Source organism: Cucurbita maxima, unplaced genomic scaffold (assembly GCF_002738345.1).
Source record: "Cucurbita maxima cultivar Rimu unplaced genomic scaffold, Cmax_1.0 Cma_Scf00010, whole genome shotgun sequence".
Lineage (NCBI taxonomy): Eukaryota > Viridiplantae > Streptophyta > Magnoliopsida > Cucurbitales > Cucurbitaceae > Cucurbita > Cucurbita maxima.
Window position 1 is genome coordinate 6,070,955 of NW_019272026.1, and position 21,359 is coordinate 6,092,313.

The 21,359-nt window shown below is 39.0% G+C and overlaps 4 protein-coding genes, 1 long non-coding RNA gene and 1 other non-coding gene across 9 annotated transcripts; 3 read left to right on the top strand and 3 right to left on the bottom strand.

The window, feature by feature from the left end:
* Nucleotides 1-919: 919 nt before the first annotated feature.
* On the bottom strand, nucleotides 920-2,738 carry LOC111485059 (cytochrome P450 94B3-like). The gene is made up of 2 exons (XM_023131749.1): nucleotides 2,120-2,738; nucleotides 920-1,914 (listed from the first exon to the last, which is right to left on the bottom strand). Exons 1-2 carry the CDS (start codon nucleotides 2,702-2,704, stop codon nucleotides 958-960), a joined length of 1,542 nt encoding a protein of 513 aa, XP_022987517.1. The 5' UTR covers nucleotides 2,705-2,738; the 3' UTR covers nucleotides 920-957.
* Nucleotides 2,739-8,971: 6,233 nt separating this feature from the next.
* On the bottom strand, nucleotides 8,972-9,107 carry LOC111485839. The gene has a single exon (XR_002718736.1). It is a non-coding gene; the product is annotated as a small nucleolar RNA Z247 (small nucleolar RNA).
* A 1,832-nt stretch (nucleotides 9,108-10,939) lies between these two features.
* On the top strand, nucleotides 10,940-12,850 carry LOC111484747 (SNF1-related protein kinase regulatory subunit gamma-1-like). The gene is made up of 5 exons (XM_023131324.1): nucleotides 10,940-11,111; nucleotides 11,233-11,405; nucleotides 11,477-11,647; nucleotides 11,726-12,165; nucleotides 12,268-12,850. Exons 1-5 carry the CDS (start codon nucleotides 10,940-10,942, stop codon nucleotides 12,563-12,565), a joined length of 1,254 nt encoding a protein of 417 aa, XP_022987092.1. The 3' UTR covers nucleotides 12,566-12,850.
* On the bottom strand, nucleotides 12,760-16,120 carry LOC111484744 (exocyst complex component EXO70B1-like). The gene is made up of 2 exons (XM_023131320.1): nucleotides 13,781-16,120; nucleotides 12,760-13,243 (listed from the first exon to the last, which is right to left on the bottom strand). The coding sequence occupies exon 1, from the start codon at nucleotides 15,766-15,768 to the stop codon at nucleotides 13,810-13,812; it is 1,959 nt and encodes a 652-aa protein (XP_022987088.1). The 5' UTR covers nucleotides 15,769-16,120; the 3' UTR covers nucleotides 12,760-13,243; nucleotides 13,781-13,809.
* Nucleotides 16,121-16,983: 863 nt separating this feature from the next.
* LOC111484748 (snurportin-1-like) lies at nucleotides 16,984-19,380 on the top strand. Of its 2 annotated transcripts, none has more exons than XM_023131326.1 (5): nucleotides 16,984-17,397; nucleotides 17,873-18,044; nucleotides 18,188-18,368; nucleotides 18,708-18,818; nucleotides 19,052-19,380. In XM_023131326.1, exons 2-5 carry the CDS (start codon nucleotides 17,900-17,902, stop codon nucleotides 19,122-19,124), a joined length of 510 nt encoding a protein of 169 aa, XP_022987094.1. In that variant the 5' UTR covers nucleotides 16,984-17,397; nucleotides 17,873-17,899; the 3' UTR covers nucleotides 19,125-19,380. The 2 variants fall into 2 exon arrangements, with proteins under 2 accessions (XP_022987094.1, XP_022987093.1); XM_023131325.1 differs by having other exon boundaries at nucleotides 17,926-18,044.
* A 22-nt stretch (nucleotides 19,381-19,402) lies between these two features.
* LOC111484750 lies at nucleotides 19,403-20,869 on the top strand. Of its 3 annotated transcripts, XR_002718571.1 has the most exons (4): nucleotides 19,403-20,003; nucleotides 20,193-20,497; nucleotides 20,622-20,668; nucleotides 20,761-20,869. It is a non-coding gene; the product is annotated as an uncharacterized LOC111484750 (long non-coding RNA). The 3 variants fall into 3 exon arrangements; XR_002718570.1 differs by having other exon boundaries at nucleotides 19,403-20,497; nucleotides 20,612-20,668; XR_002718569.1 differs by having other exon boundaries at nucleotides 19,403-20,497.
* Nucleotides 20,870-21,359: the final 490 nt, after the last annotated feature.

Here is a 21,359-nt window from a genome sequence, read left to right on the forward strand (position 1 = left end):
AAAAAAAAAAAAAAAAAAAAAAAAAAAAAAAAAAAAAAAAAAAAAAAAAAAAAACTAAATTAATAAAAATAACATCAACTTTGCTTTCTTTGAAAAATACTCAAAATATTCAATAATTATCTATAAATTATCTAAGAAAATTCAAAGTCCCTTGAAAAAAAAAAAACTCACCATAAATAGAGATCTATTATATTTAATCTAATTAATTTTAAATAGAGATAAATATTATCTTAATTAAAAAATATCTATAAAAGTTTAAAAATATATCTTAAATCATTCAAAAATTCTAATTAACATTCTTAAACTTTTTTAAATAAATGTCTTTCAACTTAAAAAAAAAATGCAAAATATACTATAATATATATTAATATAGGGTGAAATAATGTGTGCCACATTTAAAAACAATATTAAGCTTTAAAAAAGAAGATTAACATCCTACACTTTGAAGAATAAGCATTTCTTGCCATTATCGTATGAAAATTGTTGTGTAAACTATGTTTAAGAGATCTTACGTTTGTCGTAGATATGAACGAAACATTTATTATAAGGGTGTGGAAGTCTTTTCCAAATAAACGCGTTTTAAAACAGTGGAAGTGACAACGATACGTAACGAGCTAAAACAAACACGATAAACATTTTAGATTTATCGATGTTGTTGACCTTTATACTATATCTACAACTCTATTGTTGCATGATCGCGATCGAAAGTTGAAGATATTATTGTTCTCCCGATATATTTGTTTAACATTTTATGAGACTTTCACGTACTTAATTTTGTATAAGATTCATTATGTTTTCTCAATTATGTCTTGCATTTGATTCAAATCCATTTCCTCGGTCTTTTTAAACATTGTTTTAATGATAATAATTGCCACATATATCTACATTAATATAACATTGTCTATTTTAGACACTTAAAGAAAAAGATCTCATACTTTTGAGATGACTTGATCCTCACTAGATGGTTGACTTTTGTTCTTTCCTTTCCCCGACATAAACCTTCAGTCCACCAGCCATATGAGCTGTCAACAAGGGGACAAAAACCGGCGCATTTTCATTCGCCGGTCTAAATTCAAACCGCTTCAAAACCGTGGCCATCACGTATTTCATCTGAATGAACGCCATTTCCTTTCCCAAGCACATCCTTGGACCGGCTTGAAACACCGGGAACTTGAACGGACTCACCGGTTTCAACTCCCCGTTTTGGAACCACCGGTCCGGTTTGAATTCGAGTCGGTCCTTCCCCCACAGCTCCTCCATCCGCCCCATTCCATAAGGAAAATACGTGACTCTGTCCCCTTTCCTCACCGGAGTTCCATCCGGCAGAATATCCGGCGCCGCTGCGTGCTTCGAATCCCAAGCCACCGGAGGGTATAGCCGCATGGACTCGCATAAACACGCCTTCAAATACTTCATATCCTTCAATTCTTCGTAACCATAACCCAACGACGCAGTTTCGGAATCGCCGGACAATTTAATGGCTTCGTCCACTATGACCTGTTCGACTTTGGGGTGCTTTGTGAGCAACCAGAAGAGCCACGTCATGGCGGCGGAGGTAGTGTCACGGCCGGCCATTATGAAGCTGACGACCATGTCTCTAACCACTTCCTGGCTGTGGCCGGCCGACAAGAGGCGAGATAACAAATCGCCGTGTGTGTGGTTATGATCAAGCGTATTACTATTGTTCAGGTTTCTGTTACGAATGATGTTGGAGACCCATTCATGGACCATTTCCACCGCTTCTTTGAGCTTCTTTTCGGAGCCGACGTTGAGCATCCGCTTGGCCTTCCACGTGAGAAAAAGTGGCGCTACTGCCCTCCCTGCGCTGATCCCAGTTGCCGTGTCCAATGAATTTACTATTGCCGGTAGTGGGCGAGACATGTCCAAGCACTGCTCATCCGTACCTACCGTCACCTGGAAACATAAACCACAATATTTGTTAAAACCACACTACATTATTTATTTATAAATTGTAAAAAAAAATATGTAATGAGTAATAAATGAAAAGAGCAGTAAATAAATACAACATATTTGTCTCCCTTGAACAAGCAAATCAATAAAAATAATATAATATAATGGTAAGCATGCATGGAGGGTATGGTTAAGGGGAGACAAAAACCTTACAAACGGTGTCAAAAGCGAGTCTTCCCAAGACATCTTGCAAATCGAGGACGGCGTTAGTTCGAGCAGCGTTTTGGAGCAACGGAATCAAACGGAGATGAACTTCATCTTCAAGTGTCTTAACGACGAATTCCCTAACGGACTTAGCGGAAAATTCATGGCTAGCAAGCTTGCGTTGGGTGGACCATAAATCGCCGTCGACATTGAAAATGCCACAGCCGAGGAGATCGCCGAGTATATCAGTAAACGGCTTCCCTTTAGGGTAGTTAACAAAATTGGTCTTGAGCATGTGCTCGACGTTGGCGGGGTTGGCCGTGACAACAGTCCGCCTCGAACCAAGGCGATTCACCACAATGGTCTGAGTGGGAGAGTGGGAAAGGAGGTGGGTGTACCAGCTTAGAAGGCGGCGCCGGTTTTTGTAAAAAGAGATCAAGCAGCCGATGAAAGGGTATGACGGAGGGGAATAAAAGAGGTTTTTGGAGAAGCAGTAGAATTTAAAGAAGGAAAGATAGAGACAGAAGAAGGCCGTGGAAGAGAGTGATAGAAGGAAGAAGAGGAAGAGGGCGAAGTAGATGAGTTGCATGGTGGTTGGGGTTTTTGGTTTCGCTTAAGTTTGAACTCAATCTTGCTGTCTGAGAAGAGAAATGTATTGACTAATATTTGTAGGGTTGGGAAACGATGAGTTGTAAGACAAAAAAGCACGTGTGAATTTGGGAGCCCAACTGACGCCATTGTCCAATCCATTATCAAAATTAAAACGTGCCTACTTTGTTATTTTTCATTCTATCCAACAGACTCCACATCTTTATTATCATCATTCGCTTTTCTTAAATATAATTTTTAAATTGATAATTAATTTGCATTTGCTTAGGATGAGCTAGATTAAGATTTTAATCAACAAAATAACTGATCTTTATATTAATTAATAAGAAAGGAAATAAAAAAAATCATTTTTTTATCCTAACCTTTTCTCTCTAATTCTTTAGTCTTTACTTAAATGTATCAATTCATCAAGTATATATTTAAAAAATTACACACGTGTTCTATTTAAAAATTTAATAAAAGTATAAATTGATATAATTAAACAAATTGAAAATTTGGATGGATGAAATTAAACGCTGATTTTGAAATGATATCTCACCAAAGATTAGAGTCATAATGACTTTTTTTTTTTTTTTTTTTTTTGTCAAGAAAAGAAAAAAGAAGAGAGAGAGAGAGAGAGAGAGTAGAATATGTGTGGGAGCATTATCTATGTGACCACTGATATTTTAGGGTTTAAAATAATGCCACCGTCCAAAAATGGAGGCTCCGACCCCCACTTGTATGGCCGGAGCCGCTTCTAGCAAGTTTTTTATTTTGTCTGCATGTGGTTTTGGTGGTGGGAGGGTTTGGACGACATGTCGACAACGTCTGGCGATGGCGGTGGTCAATCAAGTCACTTGGAGGAGGTGGGCCCTCCTCAATTCTTGTTGCCAATCATGGGGTATTTTCATTACTATTTTCTTTTGTCGACTTGAAAAGGTCGAAGTGGAAGAGGGGTCATTGCCGAAAAAGTCTTGCTTCATAGATTCCACTTAGCCACATTTCACAACACAGTTAAGCTACGCAGTTATGTTGTACATTTCCTTCCACGTTTTAAAAGTGCAGCATCGAATTTCTCTCTCTCAAAATAATGAGTGAGTGAGAATATTTCAAAGAATCGTTATAGAGGGCCAAAAAAGTCATGTATTTTTTTGAAAATCAACTTTATAAGATATTATTATTCATATTTCAAGAAAGAATAAACGTTTTTAAAATTATTGCAACTCATGCGACTCCGATGATTTAGATTAGAACATTAACACTTTTTATAAAAGATCTTAAAGCTACACTCAAACGCTGTATGTAATTCTTGTAATGATATAATCTTATAATCTGATTATCACATCTTCAAAATATAAATTTTGAAGTAAAATTCAATCTTGAAATCTGATTAGGAAGACTCACAGGTTTTACTGAAGAATAGAGCTGGCAGCCTTCCTCTTTGTGCAAAATAATTAAAAAAAAAAACAGTACACTTTCTAACCTTATCTCAATAATTTAGCTAATAACGTTTTTTCTCATCATCAAAATGGATACAAATAACCATGACGAACTTTGGTTTTCCAAAACCACCGTCAGTTCAACTTGAGGATATTATGCTCTATTCCTAGCTACACATTTAAATGTTTCTTACAAGGTAATCCACAACTTCCTCAATTTGGATTGCTTGGCTCATGTTCATCGAGATTGTCGGTGTTTAACTCTTTTAGTGTTGGTCAACATCAACACTTCTTAGGTGAGCAAGTAATTCATCTGGTTAGATGAAAGTCACACATCTACTAATTTAGGGAATAATCATGAGTTTATAATCAAAGAATACTATCTCTATTGGAATGAGTCATTTTGGGGAAGCTCAAACCAAAGCCATGAGAACTTATGCTCAAAGTAGATAATCTTATACTATTGCGGAGAGTTACGTCGCTTTTAAAATAATTAAAGGCATGTTGGAGAGGAATTTAAAAGCAACTTTAACTCTTTTAAAATCATCCCAAACACGTATTTATTCAGCGGGATGATTGTAATATAATATACTTGCCTTCTTTCCTTCGAGCGAGAGGCCTCTGGCCTTGAGAAGGGCAGGCAGGCTGTCTACAGTCGAAATATGTAGATCCTTACTTGGTGTTTCACTGTTTTATGCTCCTGGATGGATGCATGATAGCCACCATAGCCATCAGATTTGGGACACAATTCTAATGAAACCACAAGCTCATGAAAAGAAAAAAAGAAGTTGATGAAAGACATCCTCTATGCTTTGCTATCTGAAATTATTTCACCAGTCATTGATCGCTAAACACTCAGGTCACCCAAATGCATTATTACAAAACATAGGATATGAAAACATCACAACTTATTTAAGTTCTTCTACCTGTAAACATCTGGTCCTTGATGGCTAATATTATGGAAGCCTGCAAAATGACAGTAGGCATCTCGGCAACATCCCTTAAAAGCAGGAGAGAAGCTTAAAGCATTATTTTATAATTCAATAACGTAGACAGATTCAACTCCTCTTAAATGCCATCTGAGTATCAAGTTTATGCAAAACTGTGCCTCACACTATTGAGGACATATTCTATTTATATTGGCAAAAGATTAACTAATAGATCCGATTTCATAGGAAACTAACGAAGTAAGCCTATTCTTATGGCATGACTAACTTCAAGCTATTCTAATGGATTGACCAATTCTAACAGTCCCCTTCAATCCCAACAAGTCTTGTACATGTTGAGATTGTTACAATGTGTAGTAAAAGGAGTTTTAGACAGTGGTTTTGTCAGGATATCAGCTACTTGATCACTTGATGAAATGAACCGAACTTCCATTGCTTTACGTGCTACTTGTTCTCGAACAAAATGAAAATCAACTTCAATATGTTTCGTTCTAGCATGAAATACTGGATTTGAAGTTAAATATGTAGCTCCGAGGTTGTCACACCAGAGGCGAGGAGCCTTTGATTGATACACGCCCAGTTCCTTCAGTAATGACTTGATCCAAATCATTTCTGCAGTAAGATTCGCAATGGCCTTGTATTCTGCTTCGGTGCTTGATCTTGACACTGTAGCCTGTTTTCTGGAACTCCATGAGATTAGATTTGCTCCAAGAAATACAGCAAAGCCGCTAGTTGAACGTCGATCATCGGGACAACCAGCCCAATCAGCATCAGAAAACCCCGACAACATCATGGTTGATTTCTGAATTTTCACTCCTAATGCTAGTGTGCCTTTAACATAACGAAGAATTCTCTTCACAGCACCCCAATGAGCATCAGTAGGTGTATGAAGATATTGACACACTTTATTGACAGCAAATGCCAAATCAGGCCTAGTCATTGTCAAATATTGTAGTGCTCCCACTGTACTTCTGTATTTGAATTGTTCTTCAGCTGATAAGGGTATTCCTTGTTCTCTGAATAATTTTTCAGCAGAACCCATTGGTGTAGACATAGGTTTGCATTTTTCCATGTTTACTCTTTTCAACAAATCTAAAGCATATCGTCTCTGTGACAGTATGATACCATCTCGTGTTTTCTTGACTTCAATACCCAGAAAATACTCAAGATCACCCAAATCTTTTACTGCAAAATCTATTTTCAATTTCTGAATCAACCTTTCGGTTGCTTGATCAGAGGAGCTCACAATAATTATATCATCAACATAGATGAGCATATAGATAGTTATCTCTCTGTTTTTGAGAATAAAAAGAGATGAATCAGCTACTGAAGCCTTGAAGCCTAACTCAATAAGTTTTCCAGTCAACCTTGAATGCCAAGCTTTTGGGGCTTGTTTCAGGCCATAAAGGGCTTTCTTGAGCTTGCATATGTAATTCTTTGGTTTGGCTGAGTCTTGAAATCCTGGTGGTTGTCGCATGTACACTTCCTCTTTCAGAATTCCATGCAAAAATGCATTTTGGATATCAACTTGTCTCATATTCCAGCCCTTGGTTACTGCTAGCGAAAGAATGACCCTGATTGTTGACGGTTTGATCACAGGGCTAAAAGTATCAGTGTAATCAACACCAAATCTTTGCTTGAATCCTTTGGCAACTAATCTTGCTTTTAATCTTTCAACTGACCCATCTGCTTTTCTTTTCACTTTATACACCCATTTACTATCAATGAGATTTATTCCAGGTTTGGGTGGAACTAGATCCCAAGTGGCATTTTGTTTTACCGCTGAGAGCTCATCATTCATTGCTCCTCTCCATCTTGGATGTTGCATGGCTTCCTGCAGGTTTCGAGGTTCAGTAGCAGTCTCTATGATCGGAGTTGTGATAGTTACAGCGCTTGCGAATTTTCTTGAGGTTTCTGAATATCTGATAGTTCCATCAGTGAATTGTTTAGCTTGTACAATGTTATTTCTCAACCTTGTTCGCATTGGATGTTGACTAGCTGCTTCAGTTGGTTGATCAGACACATGTTCATGAGTTTGGTTTTGAGCATTGATCGAACTGCTCTCAGCTTCATATTCTGCAATTTCCTCTGAACTTCTTGTATTATCTGCAGAAGATAAGCTGACACCAGACAAGTTGTCACTAGCAATATTATCAGTTTGACCATCATTCATATGGGAATTACTAACAACTGGTTCAATATCTGTAAGAGCATTTTCAGTGTAAAAACTAGCAAGTTTGGCTAAGGCTGGAAGTAGAACAGGATGATGTGGATTTGTGGTTTTGTTTGGTGGCTTAGATTCTTCAAAAGGAAAAATATTTTCATCGAAAACCACGTCTCTAGAGATGTAAATACGTCCTGTACTTCTATTTAAGCATTTATATCCCTTATGAGAAGAACTATAACCCAAGAATATACATCTAGTAGTTCTGAAACTCAGTTTCTTGTTGTTGTAAGGCCTTAAATTAGGCCAGCAAGCACAGCCAAACACCCTAAGCATGGAGTAGTCTGGACTTTTACCAAACAATTTATGAAGTGGTGTGTCTTGTTGTATGGTTCGGCTGGGCATTCTATTTATAAGAAAGCAAGCTGTGTTGAAAGCTTCATCCCAGTAGGATAGAGGCATGTTGGCTTGAGCGAGTAAAGCAAGGCCAGTTTCTACAATGTGTCTGTGTTTTCTTTCGACTAACCCATTCTGCTGGTGTGTGTGAGGACAGGAGATATGATGTTCAATGCCTGTGGATTTGAAATAATTGTGTAACCGATGGTATTCACCCCCCCAATCTGATTGGACGGAGCGAATTTTGGTATTTAGCATAGTTTCAACATGTTTTTGAAATTGAAGGAACACAGACTCAACATCAGATTTGCATCTCAGAAAGTAAATCCAAACATAACGACTAAAATCATCAACAAAGGAAACATAATATTTGGAATTATTTACTGACGCAATGGATGGACCCCATACATCAGTGTGAATTAATTGAAGGGGTGCTGTAGATACATGCTGAGAAGAACCAAATGGCAATTGATGTGCTTTCCCTAATTGACAAGCATTACAAATTGAGGAAGAGGGAATATTAGTATCTATAGCTAAATTATTATCTTGTAGAATTCTAATGGTAATTGGAGATGCAGGGTGCCCTAGCCTTCTGTGCCATTGTTCTTTCGAAAGTTTGGCTGTCAGCAAGGCTTGACTGAAATTATGCGGTAGAACGTATAGGCCATTCTTACATCTACCGTGGAGCAGGAGTTTCTTCGTGACTCGGTCCTTAACCAAAAAATAGTTTGGGTGAAATTCTACAACAGCATTATTATCAGATGCTAGTCTTTGTACTGAAATTAGGTGCTTATTGATTTTAGGAGCATATAGGATATGTTTCAGAACAAGAGATGAACCAGAAATTAATGAATTCCCAATATGAGAGATAGACAAACCTGCGCCATTTGCAACCTGAATTTGGTCGGTGCCAGTGTAGCGTTCTCTGGTGGTAAGCCTCTCTAGGTCATTGGTGATATGATCTGTGGCTCCAGTGTCAACATACCAGTTTGTGTCACTAGTGTATCCACTAGTTGCCAAAGCTGCTTGTTTGAGATTATTTTCGGCTTGATATGCCTGATCAAATCTGTGCCAGCATTGCAAAGCATCGTGATTGGGCTTACCACAAATCTGACAGACAATGCCTGAGCTGCTTTGTGTCTTTGATGGTTGACGTCCAGGATTGTTCACAGTACGCCTTGATTGTCCATGACCACTATTTAACTGACGACTACGACCGCGACTACCTCGACCTCCATTGGCACCTCCACGAATGGATATCCTATTGACATTGTTAGCAGATGAAAGTTGCTCAAATGTACCCTTACGCAAGTGCCGCATCTCATAGCTCAGCATGTGAGCATACACGTCGCTGACAGTGTATACATCTGTTCTGGTTGTAATGCTTGTGACTAGAGGATCATAATCTGGACCAAGTCCTTGCAGCATGTAGGCGATGAGTTCTTCATCCTCTATTCGCTTGCCAATGGCAGCAAGTGTATCACCAAGATGTTTTACTTTACGAAAGTAGTCAGCAATTGTCATGTCCTTTTTCTGGATAGTAGAGAGTTCCATACGGATCTGCATTGCTCTTGCTCGAGATGTGGAAGCAAATTGTCGCTCCAGCGTAATCCAGGCTTCTCGTGCAGTGGTGATTCCAACCATCGTGCTGAGAACCTCCTCAGTGACTGATGAGTTGATGAGGCTGAGTACCAGCTGGTCCTGGGGGTACCAGACTGTGAACTCAGGGTTGATGATAATTTTGCGATTCCCTGTTTCTTCACTTGGTTCAACGGCGATCGTCTGGCTTGGTGCAGGCATGGATCCATCCACAAAACCAACAAGGTTTTGGCTACGCAAGTAGGGAAGGATTTGGGTAGACCACAGTAGATAATTTTCTTGTGTAAGCTTAACACTAATCACCTGACTGATCGACGGAGAAGACATTGTGTTTGTTGGGATTGACATGTTTAACAGCAGAGGCTATGGATCTCGTGGATCTTATTTCTGCTCTGATACCATATCAAGTTTATGCAAAACTGTGCCTCACACTATTGAGGACATATTCTATTTATATTGGCAAAAGATTAACTAATAGATCCGATTTCATAGGAAACTAACGAAGTAAGCCTATTCTTATGGCATGACTAACTTCAAGCTATTCTAATGGATTGACCAATTCTAACACTGAGACTCAAATGCATTATTACAAAACATGAAATTGTCTAATTTCCGAGGCTTCAGGTCAAAATGATCGATTAAACTATGCGTACTGAATTTTTCCTTATCTAAATTCGGAACAGAACAGAACACAAAAGAGCAAATTTCAAATCAAAGTGCGTTTCGAGAAAAAGCAGTACCGGATTTGAAGGAGGAACGGTAAGCCACAAGAAGGAAGATCGCCGAGAAACTTAGAAGCGCCATGAGCAACGACGAAGCGGAAGATTCCATGGCGAGAAACCCTCGCAGAGTAGAAAAGCAGAACAATGAGTCACGGGAGTGCGTACATTCCAAGCGCAGTAAAATCTTTGCCGCCTGTTTGTGTAGCAAAGATACCCGAAGAATTAGTTTAAATTTCTGTAACAATTGATCTTATTTCAAAAGATTCACCAATTTATTTAACCGTTGATCTTGATTTAAACCATTTGAACCAAGTTTAATTATAGACTAAATAAGTATTAAATATCGTTTTAAAGTGGTTTGTGAATTTCAGCTATGGGCCGAGATTGCACGAAAGCTGCTGAAATCGGGTCATGGATAAATTACCCAACGGCCCTCTACAAGATATTATTTTAAAAAATGATGAAATTGAGCGCGTGACCGCCACGGCAGAACATGAAGAGGCCACGACATGGTGCCACAGCATCACGAAAGTGAAGACAAAGCAGGACGCAAAGTGCGGGTCCGGCGCAGTTTAGCATTTGCCCATCAGTGGTGATCAGTAAAGGTAGGGATAAGAAGGAAGAAAGGTGGTTTGTTTATTTGCAATCCGACAAATGGGATAAGCATTAGCGTGCTGTACGTAAATGACGCAGATCTGTGTTGACCAATACACCCTCATCGAAGGTGTAATTCGTCATCTCTCACCCGAATCCTCCACGTGTTCAGTCAAATCTTCCCTCTACAAAAGTCCGCACTTTGGACCGCCAGGATTAAATCAAAGCACATGGAAATAAAACCCCGTGTTGGACACTAGCATTCCTCACTCAGTTGGGACTTATTTATCGTAAAAATCATTCCTCAAGAACAGAGTTGGCTTAGAAAAAGCGAAAAGGAAAGTCTGTGATTGGAGAGAGAGAAGAGGAGAAAAAATGGTGATGGCAGCGACAGAGGAGAGTCCGAGAAGCCCAGAGGCGAAGGTGGGGATGCGAGTGGAAGATTTATGGGACGTTCAAGAGCCGCAGCTCAGTCCCACTGAAAAGCTTAATGCTTGCTTTGAAAGCATCCCCGTCTCTACCTTTCCTCCTGCCCCTCTTAATCAAGGTACGTTTTTGGTTTGAAGAATTGCTCGTTCTGTGCTCTTTTGAATTTCATAGAAGCCAATATGTTCTTCATTTCCACGTTGCTTTTATTCGTTTGATCATTTTGAAGTGATGTTATTCAGTAATTGAGATAAAATCGGATAGCAGTCTAGCTGAAGCTGTTCAAATTTTGGCCCAACATAAGATCCTCAGTGCACCGGTGGTGGACGTTGACGCACCTGATCATGCAAGCTGGATTGATAGATACCTTGGAGTCGTTGAGTTTGCTGGAATTGCCGTTTGGATTCTTTATCAGGTTAGTTGAATTTGAGCTTCTATGAATTCGTTTGTGTTTGATTCTTCATGTTAACACGATTTGTGTTGCAGTCGGAACCTCCATCCCCGAGAAGTCCTAGTGATGGAAGTGCTGTGGCGGCGGCAAGAAATGGGGTGATATCTCCTTTAGAACAGCAGGTACTCGGCCCTGAATCCGCTGCAGTGACGTCGGGAAGCTTTTTCGAGTCGTTAACTTCCTCTGAATTGTACAAGAGCACACAGGTTTGGTCTCGTTCTAAAGATTATGTAGGTGATGAATGTGGATTGGCATGGTGTTCATCAAATCTTATAAATGTACAGGTGCGAGATATCTCGGGATCTTTCCGTTGGGCGCCATTTCTTGCGTTGCAGACGTCGAATTCCTTCTTGACAATGCTGTTACTGCTATCAAAGTACAAAATGAAAAGCATACCAGTGGTGGACTTGGGGGAGGGAAAGATTGAGAACATCATTACACAATCAGCTGTGATTCACATGTTAGCAGAATGTGCAGGGCTTCAGTGGTTCGAAAGTTGGGGAACAAAGACGCTCTCGGAGCTCGGTCTTCCGATGATGTCGCCGGCTTCTATTGTCAAGGTGTACGAGGACGAGCCTGTTCTTCAAGCATTCAAACTTATGAGGAAGAAGAAGGTTGGAGGTATACCTGTTATTGAAAAGGGTGGGAGCAAGGCTGTAGGCAACATTAGTTTAAGAGATATTCATTTCTTGCTCACTGCACCAGAAATCTACCACGATTACAGGTTTTCCATCAAAATCTTTGTTGAATGGCAGGCAAAGTATTCCATTTTGTTACGAAATAATCGAAACATCTATTAACACGGTCTCTTGTTTCATTCTGACAGATCGATAACGGCCAGGAACTTTCTGACTGCGGTTAGAAGCTACTTAGAGAAGCATGAAGCGTTCTCTCCTATGCTGAGCGACATGATTGCGTGCAAGAAGGATCACTCTGTAAAGGATTTGATTTTGATGCTCGACTCGAAGAAGATCCACCGTGTGTATGTAGTCGACGACAATGGCAATCTGGAAGGAGTTGTCACCCTCAGAGATATCATCTCGAGGTTAGTCCATGAACCTCGCGGTTACTTTGGCGATTTCTTCGACGGTGTTCTACCATTGCCTGAGAATAGTCGGGTTTGAGAGTGAGATGCTAGCTAGCATCAGCATAATGTAGTGGGCACTATAGTTAGGATAAACAGTTTGGCCCTCTTCATTTAGTTTTCTGTTGGGTGTGTTTGTTGCTGTCCTCTTCGATGGTTTGTCGAAACCGATTGAACGTGCAGATTGTAAACATAGGCAACTTATAACCTGTAGTTAGTTCTCTTGTGGTTTTCCCCCTCTTTTTCCTTACATTTTCTGGAAGAACCAAAGGGGAAACGAGTGCTTTTCCTTCAAGTGTTTGAAATGAAGAGTAAAATTATGTAACAAGTTTTTAATGTCAACAACTTTGAGGTAATAGAGCATTGAAAATCAAAGGATGGGATGGAAAAGCTGTCATTGAATAATAATTGAGCTGATGGCTTCGTCTGACCAAATGAATTGCCATATTGGCTAGCTGTGTGTAACTGAATGCACTCACTTGTTCCCCAAACTTAAATGGGAGTGGGGAATTCTGGCGGTTGTTGGGTGAAATCAGAGGCCCAGCACAAGCGATATGAAGGATCTCTGCCCCTCAAGCAAAACACCCAAATAACTAAATGGCTGAGCTTCCCCTGGAGAACGTAACTCACGGCCAGTCGCCACATGCGGCTAAGAAAATGTCACACCCTCACTCGAGCATAATACCTTCTACTTTTTATCTCAACTTCTATCAAGTCCCTGAAAATGCAAAAATCAGTTTGTTTATCAGTTTTTTACTGATTTTCGGACGACGAAGAAACGAGGAAATTACTATGGAGTTTAGACACAGACAATATGATGGTTGAATCTATCTAATACATGTTGCTACATCGTACAATCTTGTGGCAAAGCCACGATCAAATAATAATTCAACAACCCGATCGTTTGCAACGAAGAATCATTGAAGTTTCCTGCCAATTTATGGGCCAAGGTGCTCCATATCATGGGTAGAAAAATGACAACAGAAGTATTGCATTACTATAGATTTGACTCTTGCTTCTTCGTAATAGACTAATAAGACTTCGACTAGCCGAGGTCGGGTCCGGGGGGTTTGGAGTTATGTCCACAATATTACTTGACCTCAAATAAAGATACACAATCTAATGTATACAACAATGGTAATGTATTATACAGTGTATGAACAAAAGTAAGTACGATCATAAGCTTCCCAATCTCATGTGTTCTATAACATTAGCAAAATAGAAAGAAGAAAAGAAAAAAAGATCAACAGCTCACCATCAAACAGTTTCAAGTCTAGATTTGTTTCAAGTACTCTTTCTTCGCAAGTGATGTGATACAGCAAGTGATCCTTCAAACAAATCTGATAGAGAGTTCTCTAAATCCTCTGGCGTGTACTTTATGTACTTCCCAGAATGCCTTCCGCTCTCTAACTGATTTCTAAACCTTCCTAAGAAGGAGCGGTACGCAGGAATCACCTTCTCCGAAACCGATATGATCAGCTCATCGCGCAGTTGAGTATCCGACACCTTCCAAGCTGTTTGAACCCTGCAGATTTCCTCAAAACTTGCATTGAAATTCTTGAACTTCTCCTTCAAAGCTACCTTGGAGGCGTTGCTTGGGCTCCCACCAATGCCTTCATCCTTTAAGCAAGACAAGACTTTGCTCCAAGAGGCTCTAAGGTAACTAGTTTCATATTGGCGAATTTGGCCGCTACGCCTGCGAAGCCAGTTATCGCCAAGCAGCTGGGCAAGCTCAGAATCTTTCACCTTTTTCACTATGTACAGTATATTGTTCATTAGGAATATGAACTGCATAGAAACATCCTCATAAAATTTAGATTTTTCCACAAGATTGGACTCCAGAGACGATAACAACATGAACAATCGACGAGCCAAAGGCGACTTGCTTTCCAACTGCAGTATATCATCGTTATCTTTCTCATTTGGCATGTCTTGTTCTTCCTCATCTTCTAAAAGAGAGTTCATTGTCTTACTGTAATCAACCAGCAGCCTAACGTAATTCATTACATATCGAATGAGCGGGTGAATATCGGCATTTTGCATTGCTTTCTTTGAATTTTCGCTAAGAATAGCATTCTCAAACTCCACAAAAGTTCCCGTGGCTGCTTCTCCCAGTCCAGACAATACTCCGTGTACTTCACTGATCAGAAACTCATCGGAAACCATGGCTTCCAAGTGTGGCAAAACGCCAGCCAGAGCGTCATACATATCCAAGATTCGGAACAGCTTCTCCGGTGACCTCTTCCCAATAGCCACTGCCTCACCGAAATTTAGCAGCTGCATTACACACCCTTTTGCTGTTTCGTTAAAACAAATCTCCTGGGATTCATTGGCGCCATTAAAAATCTGGTCACACAGCCTCTTCTCACCGACCAAAATCAACCGGACAGTAATTTTGACGGCCTGGATCCATTTCTTCATCTTCTCGTCTAGAAATTTCCAGTCACTTTTCTGAACCTCCTCAATGCTGAGCCGTTCGACGCCAAGAATTGCCAAACACTCGTCCAAAGCATCGCGACGAACGGTGCTGTAGACTTGAACACACTCCTTTTCGTAGCCAGAGCGAATCATACGGTCCGCAATTTCCGAGAGATCAACAGCCGCATCGGGATGGATCAAATCGACCCACGAATCTTCTCCAATTGTCGCACCTCGCTCATGGAATCGCCCGGAATTGCGACTTTCCTCGCCGAAACTCTCGAATTCGTCGTCAATTTCACTGTAATGGGACGCAAATGAGAGGTGAACTCTTCGGATCGAGCCGTAGAGCCGATCGGCGTCGAGAGGAACTGTGCTCTGGATCAGGATATGACGAAATTCGCTCTCGAGCCGACACATCGCCATTTGGATCGCGTTTTCCGCCCGGCCAACGATCTTGATCGACTCGGACCCAATTGACAGGTCTTCAACTAGCCGGAGTATATCATCCACCGCAGATAAATATTCAGCCGCCTCGTCCGGCGAGTCCTCCCAATTAAGCGACGGTCTCGGTACATCTGAATTAGGATCCCAACGTAGAATCACCTTCTCGGCGGCGTCCAACCTATCGTTCTCGATGTTGGAGGTGTTGTCACTGTTGATCATGCTACCGATACTGGAAAGGCGATTATCGAAATTGGAGAGAATCAAGAGCATGTCCTCACGAACCTCTTTAGGGGTATTGAGGCTCTTGACGATCTGCTGCGCGGTGGCCAAGACGCGGTCGTCGACGCCGGTGGCGACATTGGTGTTGGTGGCGGCCATTTTAGGGAATATTCGCTGGAGAGGAAGCGAGAAGGGAGGAGGGATTCAGTAGCAAAAAGCTATGAAGCGTGGAAGGCCCGGTGTGGGGAAGCGGGGAAGAAGACGAGAAGACATTGGGAGGGAATTTTGTAGAGAGTAGGAAGAAGGGGCGGAAACGGAGGAGGAAGGAGGGTAGAATGGTGGGGGTTGGAATTTGGGAAAATGAAGGTTTGGGAGTCATAAATACTAAACAGCGGATTGAGACAAAGCATCTTCCTTTTGGGGCTCCTCTTTTCTGTGCTTGCGTTTGCTTTCCAAGTAAAAACCCTGCATGTCTTCCATTTTTGTACCTCTCTCTCCCCCTCCCTCCCTCCCTCCCCCCGTTTTTCTCCCATTAAATAATATCAAAATAATACTTTATCCCCGGTAGTTGCTATTGCTCTTATCTATTGACGTTCCATGTGCTACCTAAAAATTATGGTTTTCTAATTTAACTTTAATTTTTAAAATACTGGTAGAAAAAAAAAAAGGATTAAAAAACTAAAAATATAAATTGAATGTTTTTTGGTTTTTAGTTTTAAAAATTAAGCTGATAATTCTTTCACGTAGTTGTTTCTTTGTTTTGTTAACTGTATTTATAATTCTTTTAAAAAATCAAGCTATTTTTTAAAAAAAGAATAGTAAAATTAAATGTAAGAGAACACATAAATTTTAAGAATATGAAACTAAAAATAAAGTTTTAATCAACAAATTAGACCTTAATTTTTCATTCTAAAGCATTACAGGCTAAATAAATAAAACGTGTTAATTTGAATATCATATTTTATAATAAATACAAATTAGACAAATGAAAAAGAAAAATAAACTTTACTTCTAAATATAGTGAGATTGATTAGGATTTGATGTGGACAATTGTTTTCTATCTATATTAATTTGGATCAATTTTATCATCTTTATTACATGTAAAAGATGAAATAAATAAATTATTATATTTTTTAAATGTGCTTATTGAAAAATGAATTATTTTCAAATTTTACTGTTTTTTTACGAGAAATATAGCTCCTTTTTAACTCTGCTGGGAGTCGTAAACTACCGCTCATCTGGAATTGGGCCCAAAGGCCCATAATGTTGAGAGCCCAATATTATATTAAATAATTTCAATTATGGAATTTCTTCCCGGGCGGTTAATATACGATATCAACTCAGCCGAACTGGATACTGCCTTCATTTCGATAATTGAGTTTTAGCGCAAAGATGGCACCGCGCATTCGCTGTCCGCACAGACGGCCAGCCATCTCCGAAACATTAAAACCGGCGGGAACTTTCTTTGCAACAGCAACTGCAGAAGTGCCGCGACGCTCAGCAACAAGCCCGCTCCTTAGCCTCCACGCTCCTCTCCCTTTCATCCACATTTAACGAGCCTATTACCTCTGAGCCGGTGCTGGAAATTGAACTAAACGAACTCGAATCCGAAACAGAATGATTTCCTGAGCTACTACCGCAGGATGAGTTTAACGAGCCTGCTCTGATAGATCTCGATGTGCTCCAGGCTTTGAAGCTCAAAGGTTCAGAGGCTCGTAAGTGGTTATCGAAGCAACTGTTGCTTCCTGAATGGATGATAGATGTTCCTGATCGGCTTAGCGAAGACAGGTTATAATTCCTTCTCATCTCTCTGTTACTAATATTAAGTTATCTATTTACGCTTATGTTTTCTTCAACTACTACTTCGGCTTGGATCTTGTTACTATTTACTCGATGCCTCATTTGATCATCGCGGCTTTGGTATTGGTTTTATGAGCACTGTTTTTTGCTCCAAATTGCATGTTCGCATTCAAATTCAAATCTGATCATCGCGGCTCCGGTTGTTTCATTCTCACTCACTTCCGGTGCTAGGCCAATTTGTATACCGAGCTTAATTTTGATTGCTCATTTTTGTTTGTTTGTTTGAGTGTTTGATCCTCCACACCATAGATAAAGCTTTCTGGTTGCACAAATGTCTGATTCTTACATCAACAAGGATTCAGACAATGAAAAGGAAAAAGAGAGAATGTTAATTTCTCAATGAATTTGATTCGAATGATCGAAGCTGAGGTTGACGTTTCTGTTGTGCTTTGGATGTTTGTAGATACGTACTTGCAAGGCCTTCCGGTAAATGATGCTTTGTAGTTTCATCAGCAGGCTACGAAATGGATCAATTCTGCATCGGTTTCCTTCTGCTCTACCTAACGGAGCAAAGACAAAAAAATGCCTCTGGATCCGGTCAAACATATTGTATTCTAAATTGTATATTTCAGGAGGTAAGTTTCTCGTAATTCCTATGCCATTCATAGTCCACGTTTTTTTTATTTATTAGTAAAGGTTTGAATGTCCTGTAGATGGACAAATGTACTACGTCATTGATATGATTTGTTGACGTGGATTTCTCTTTATGATTACACAGCTGAGTTTCGCTTCTTCTGGCTCAATTCCAAGCTTGTTGAAACTGGTGCTTGTGAGCCACCTTCATACTATCACGAATATAAATTCAGCTTGATACCTTTGTATACATGCCATCAAAATAGTCTCTATGTGGCTTATACAGGAGCCGTACCTTTTGTCAAGGATGATCTATTATTTTACAAGTAAGATTTATCATCAAGCAATGATTTAATACATTGCGAGTTCTCCATCTCCTTTTAAATGAGGTTTTAATTTTATTTTCTTTATGTATAAATTTTCATTTAGTTGATAACCTCTGTTATCTTGTATTGGAATATTTTGGAACCTGTGGAACACTCCTTATGTACATGTAGAATTACATATTTAACAATTTTCAATTTATAATGTTATGATGCTTATGCTTGATAATTGCTATGCTCTGTTCTTCTTGTTAAGTTATTTCTTTCATTTTATGAATCTGTTTCTATGCTTACAAGGTATAACTTCATCCATCGCGTATTAAGAAGTTGTCTTTGTTCTAGGCATTCCCATTACCAGCCAGATACACCACTTGCATTGGTCTGGAAGGATGAGAATTGCAGTCGATATGTTATTGACACAGATAAAATGGACAAGTTCCAAGCCAGCAGCAGGTACTTTATCTCTGCATTTCTTGTTATTAAAAAAAAAAAAAAAAAACTATATGAATGTCTGCAATTATTTTCTTCCTTTCTTTTTCCTTTTTATAAATAATGTTGCCACTATCTTAGTTTCTAGTCAATTGCAGTGGTCAATGATCCATTTTTGTGATACGACATGGATCTGTTCTCTCTCTCTCTCTCTCATGCAGTTTATAATGCTAATACTGCCTTATTTGAATGATCAGCTGGTTTTGGAGCTACAAGGTGATGGAAAGGGTGCTACATTTGATGATCCTTCTGTGGACATTGGTTGCTTAGATGGTGACTTGATCGAAAAGGTTTTGTTGATCCAAATTTAACCCTTTCTATGGTTCATTAGTTTTAAAATTCTTTTGTTTATTACATGTTGCTTCCTTCGACTACATTTCTGCTTGCAATGAGGTCTGTGGTTATTATGTCTTCTTTCTGTCCTTGTTGGTTTGTTGTGTAATTTGGCATGGTACCTATGTCACCATATCTTAGTTTTAATGTTGTTATTGGGGATTGTGTTAGCTGAAGAAACTGTTGCTTGATATTGGCACCTCTCTCTCTCTCTCTTTGCATCTCATATTTTGGTCTCCCTTTCTGTTACATACATCCCTTCTCAATTACTTCATTTCTTTTCACTTATTTGGCTCCCCTGCTATGATAACCCTTGGTCACTCTACTCTCTTTTTATCCTTTGGTTTAGATTCTTACGGATGTTTGTAGTGGTTATGGTCCTCGGAGTCAGGCTTATCATTCTATGTTGAAGACATTTTGCGGCCTCTTCTTTGACTAGACTTTTATGGTTAACTTGTTTATTTGGTATCTCATGAGACATACTGTTGGGAAGGATCAAGAGGGTGTAGACGAGTATGGGAGGGGTTCTGGGAGGAGATTTTTGTTTAACTCACTTCAATAGCCCATTTGGTCAATGCCACGAGTTTCATGCATGCAGATTTTCTGTTGTTATTTATTACCAACATTTGAGGTTCCTTCTTTGTCAGCAAGTAAATACCAGAATTTCTTGAATTTTCAGTTAGGGTTTGTCTTCAGGTAATCTATTGCGATTTATCATTGTTGATGGTGGGTTGACCATTGTTGACGGGAGGATTCAGAGGGCAGATTTACATTACACTGGCAAGGTCAATCCAGCTAGAGGATAGTTACTCCAAGGTTAGCAATTGTGCTAAATATCATACTTGTAGGGTCAAATCATATTCATAAAAACTAATTGACAATTAGTTTTATGAATAATTACTGCCGTTTCTTTTAAATGCCATGAATTTATCCAGATCATAATTTTAGGTAGAATACTTGTGCGCTGTTATTTGTTTACTTTGTTTCTAGCCATTTATGGAAAAGCCACATATGCTGGTTGTGTTTCAATACGCGGCTCGTTGCTCACTTTTAAGAATAGATTATCCATTATCACCCATCAATCATCGAATGATTGGAGAAGATAATGTTACTGAAATTGTTGGATAGTGGTCGATAGCCCTAGGGGCGGAGCTAGACATTTTCCTGCATGAAACTCAGGCAGCTTTCTGTTAAATCAAGTTGAGAAATACTTTCTCTATTCTTGAAACCGAAAAATTCATGGTATTCAACGTGGTTCAAATTGAAAAGTTGGTGAATCCTTCGCTGGAAACTACTGAGTCCTTTTAGAGGTAATCCCTTACAGTGAACATTTGTAGATAATTCATCGGATTCAATATATATTGTAAGCTGCGAGTATCGTGACAAACGACTCAAATATTTTTTTCTTGTCTTAAATGGACAAGCAACCTTCAGGTGCTGACCTTTCATCAAGGATTCTAGAGTTGGTTTTCAATTTACGGGTAAGTTTTAACAACTGTGGAACGGATCCTCTTATTATTGAGTTCCATTTGCTTCCTCATAGTGGTTTGAAAATTAAACATTTTGCTTGAAGTATGTATTCAGCTTAGCGACGTTGACAACTTAAAGGCTGGCTGGCTTAAGCACAACAAATTGTTTCTGTAACAATCAATGAAAGGAACGACAATCAGTTCTTGAGGTTCTTCAGGTACGCCAATAAAGAATCTTTTGCAAAACGAGACATCAATTTGATATTTGATACATTTTAATAATGGTTTTTAAATAGGGTAATTCTAAAATATTTTTTAAAAAAATTGAGAGCGTGATAGGTTGGTAAAATTGTCTGTTAAATAGATGCAAGTCTCTTCGATTTTTCTTTTTTGATTTTTAATTCTGAAAACTAACTCTATAATTTCTATTCAAGACTATTTTTGTTTTAATTTTAAAATCAGAAAGCTAGTTTTTCAAAATTCAACTATGATTATAAAGCGATTATGCATGTAGATTTAAGATATTAGTACGTGTATGAGAATAATTTTTATAAAGTAGAAAACGAAAGGCCAATATTATCTTTAAATACATGGTCTTTACTTTCCACCTAGTTTCCCAACCCCTTGTAAACTAAAGTTCTATGATTTGATGGCTTTTTTTTTTTTTTTTTTTTTTTTTTTTTTTTTTTTTTTTTTTTTTTTT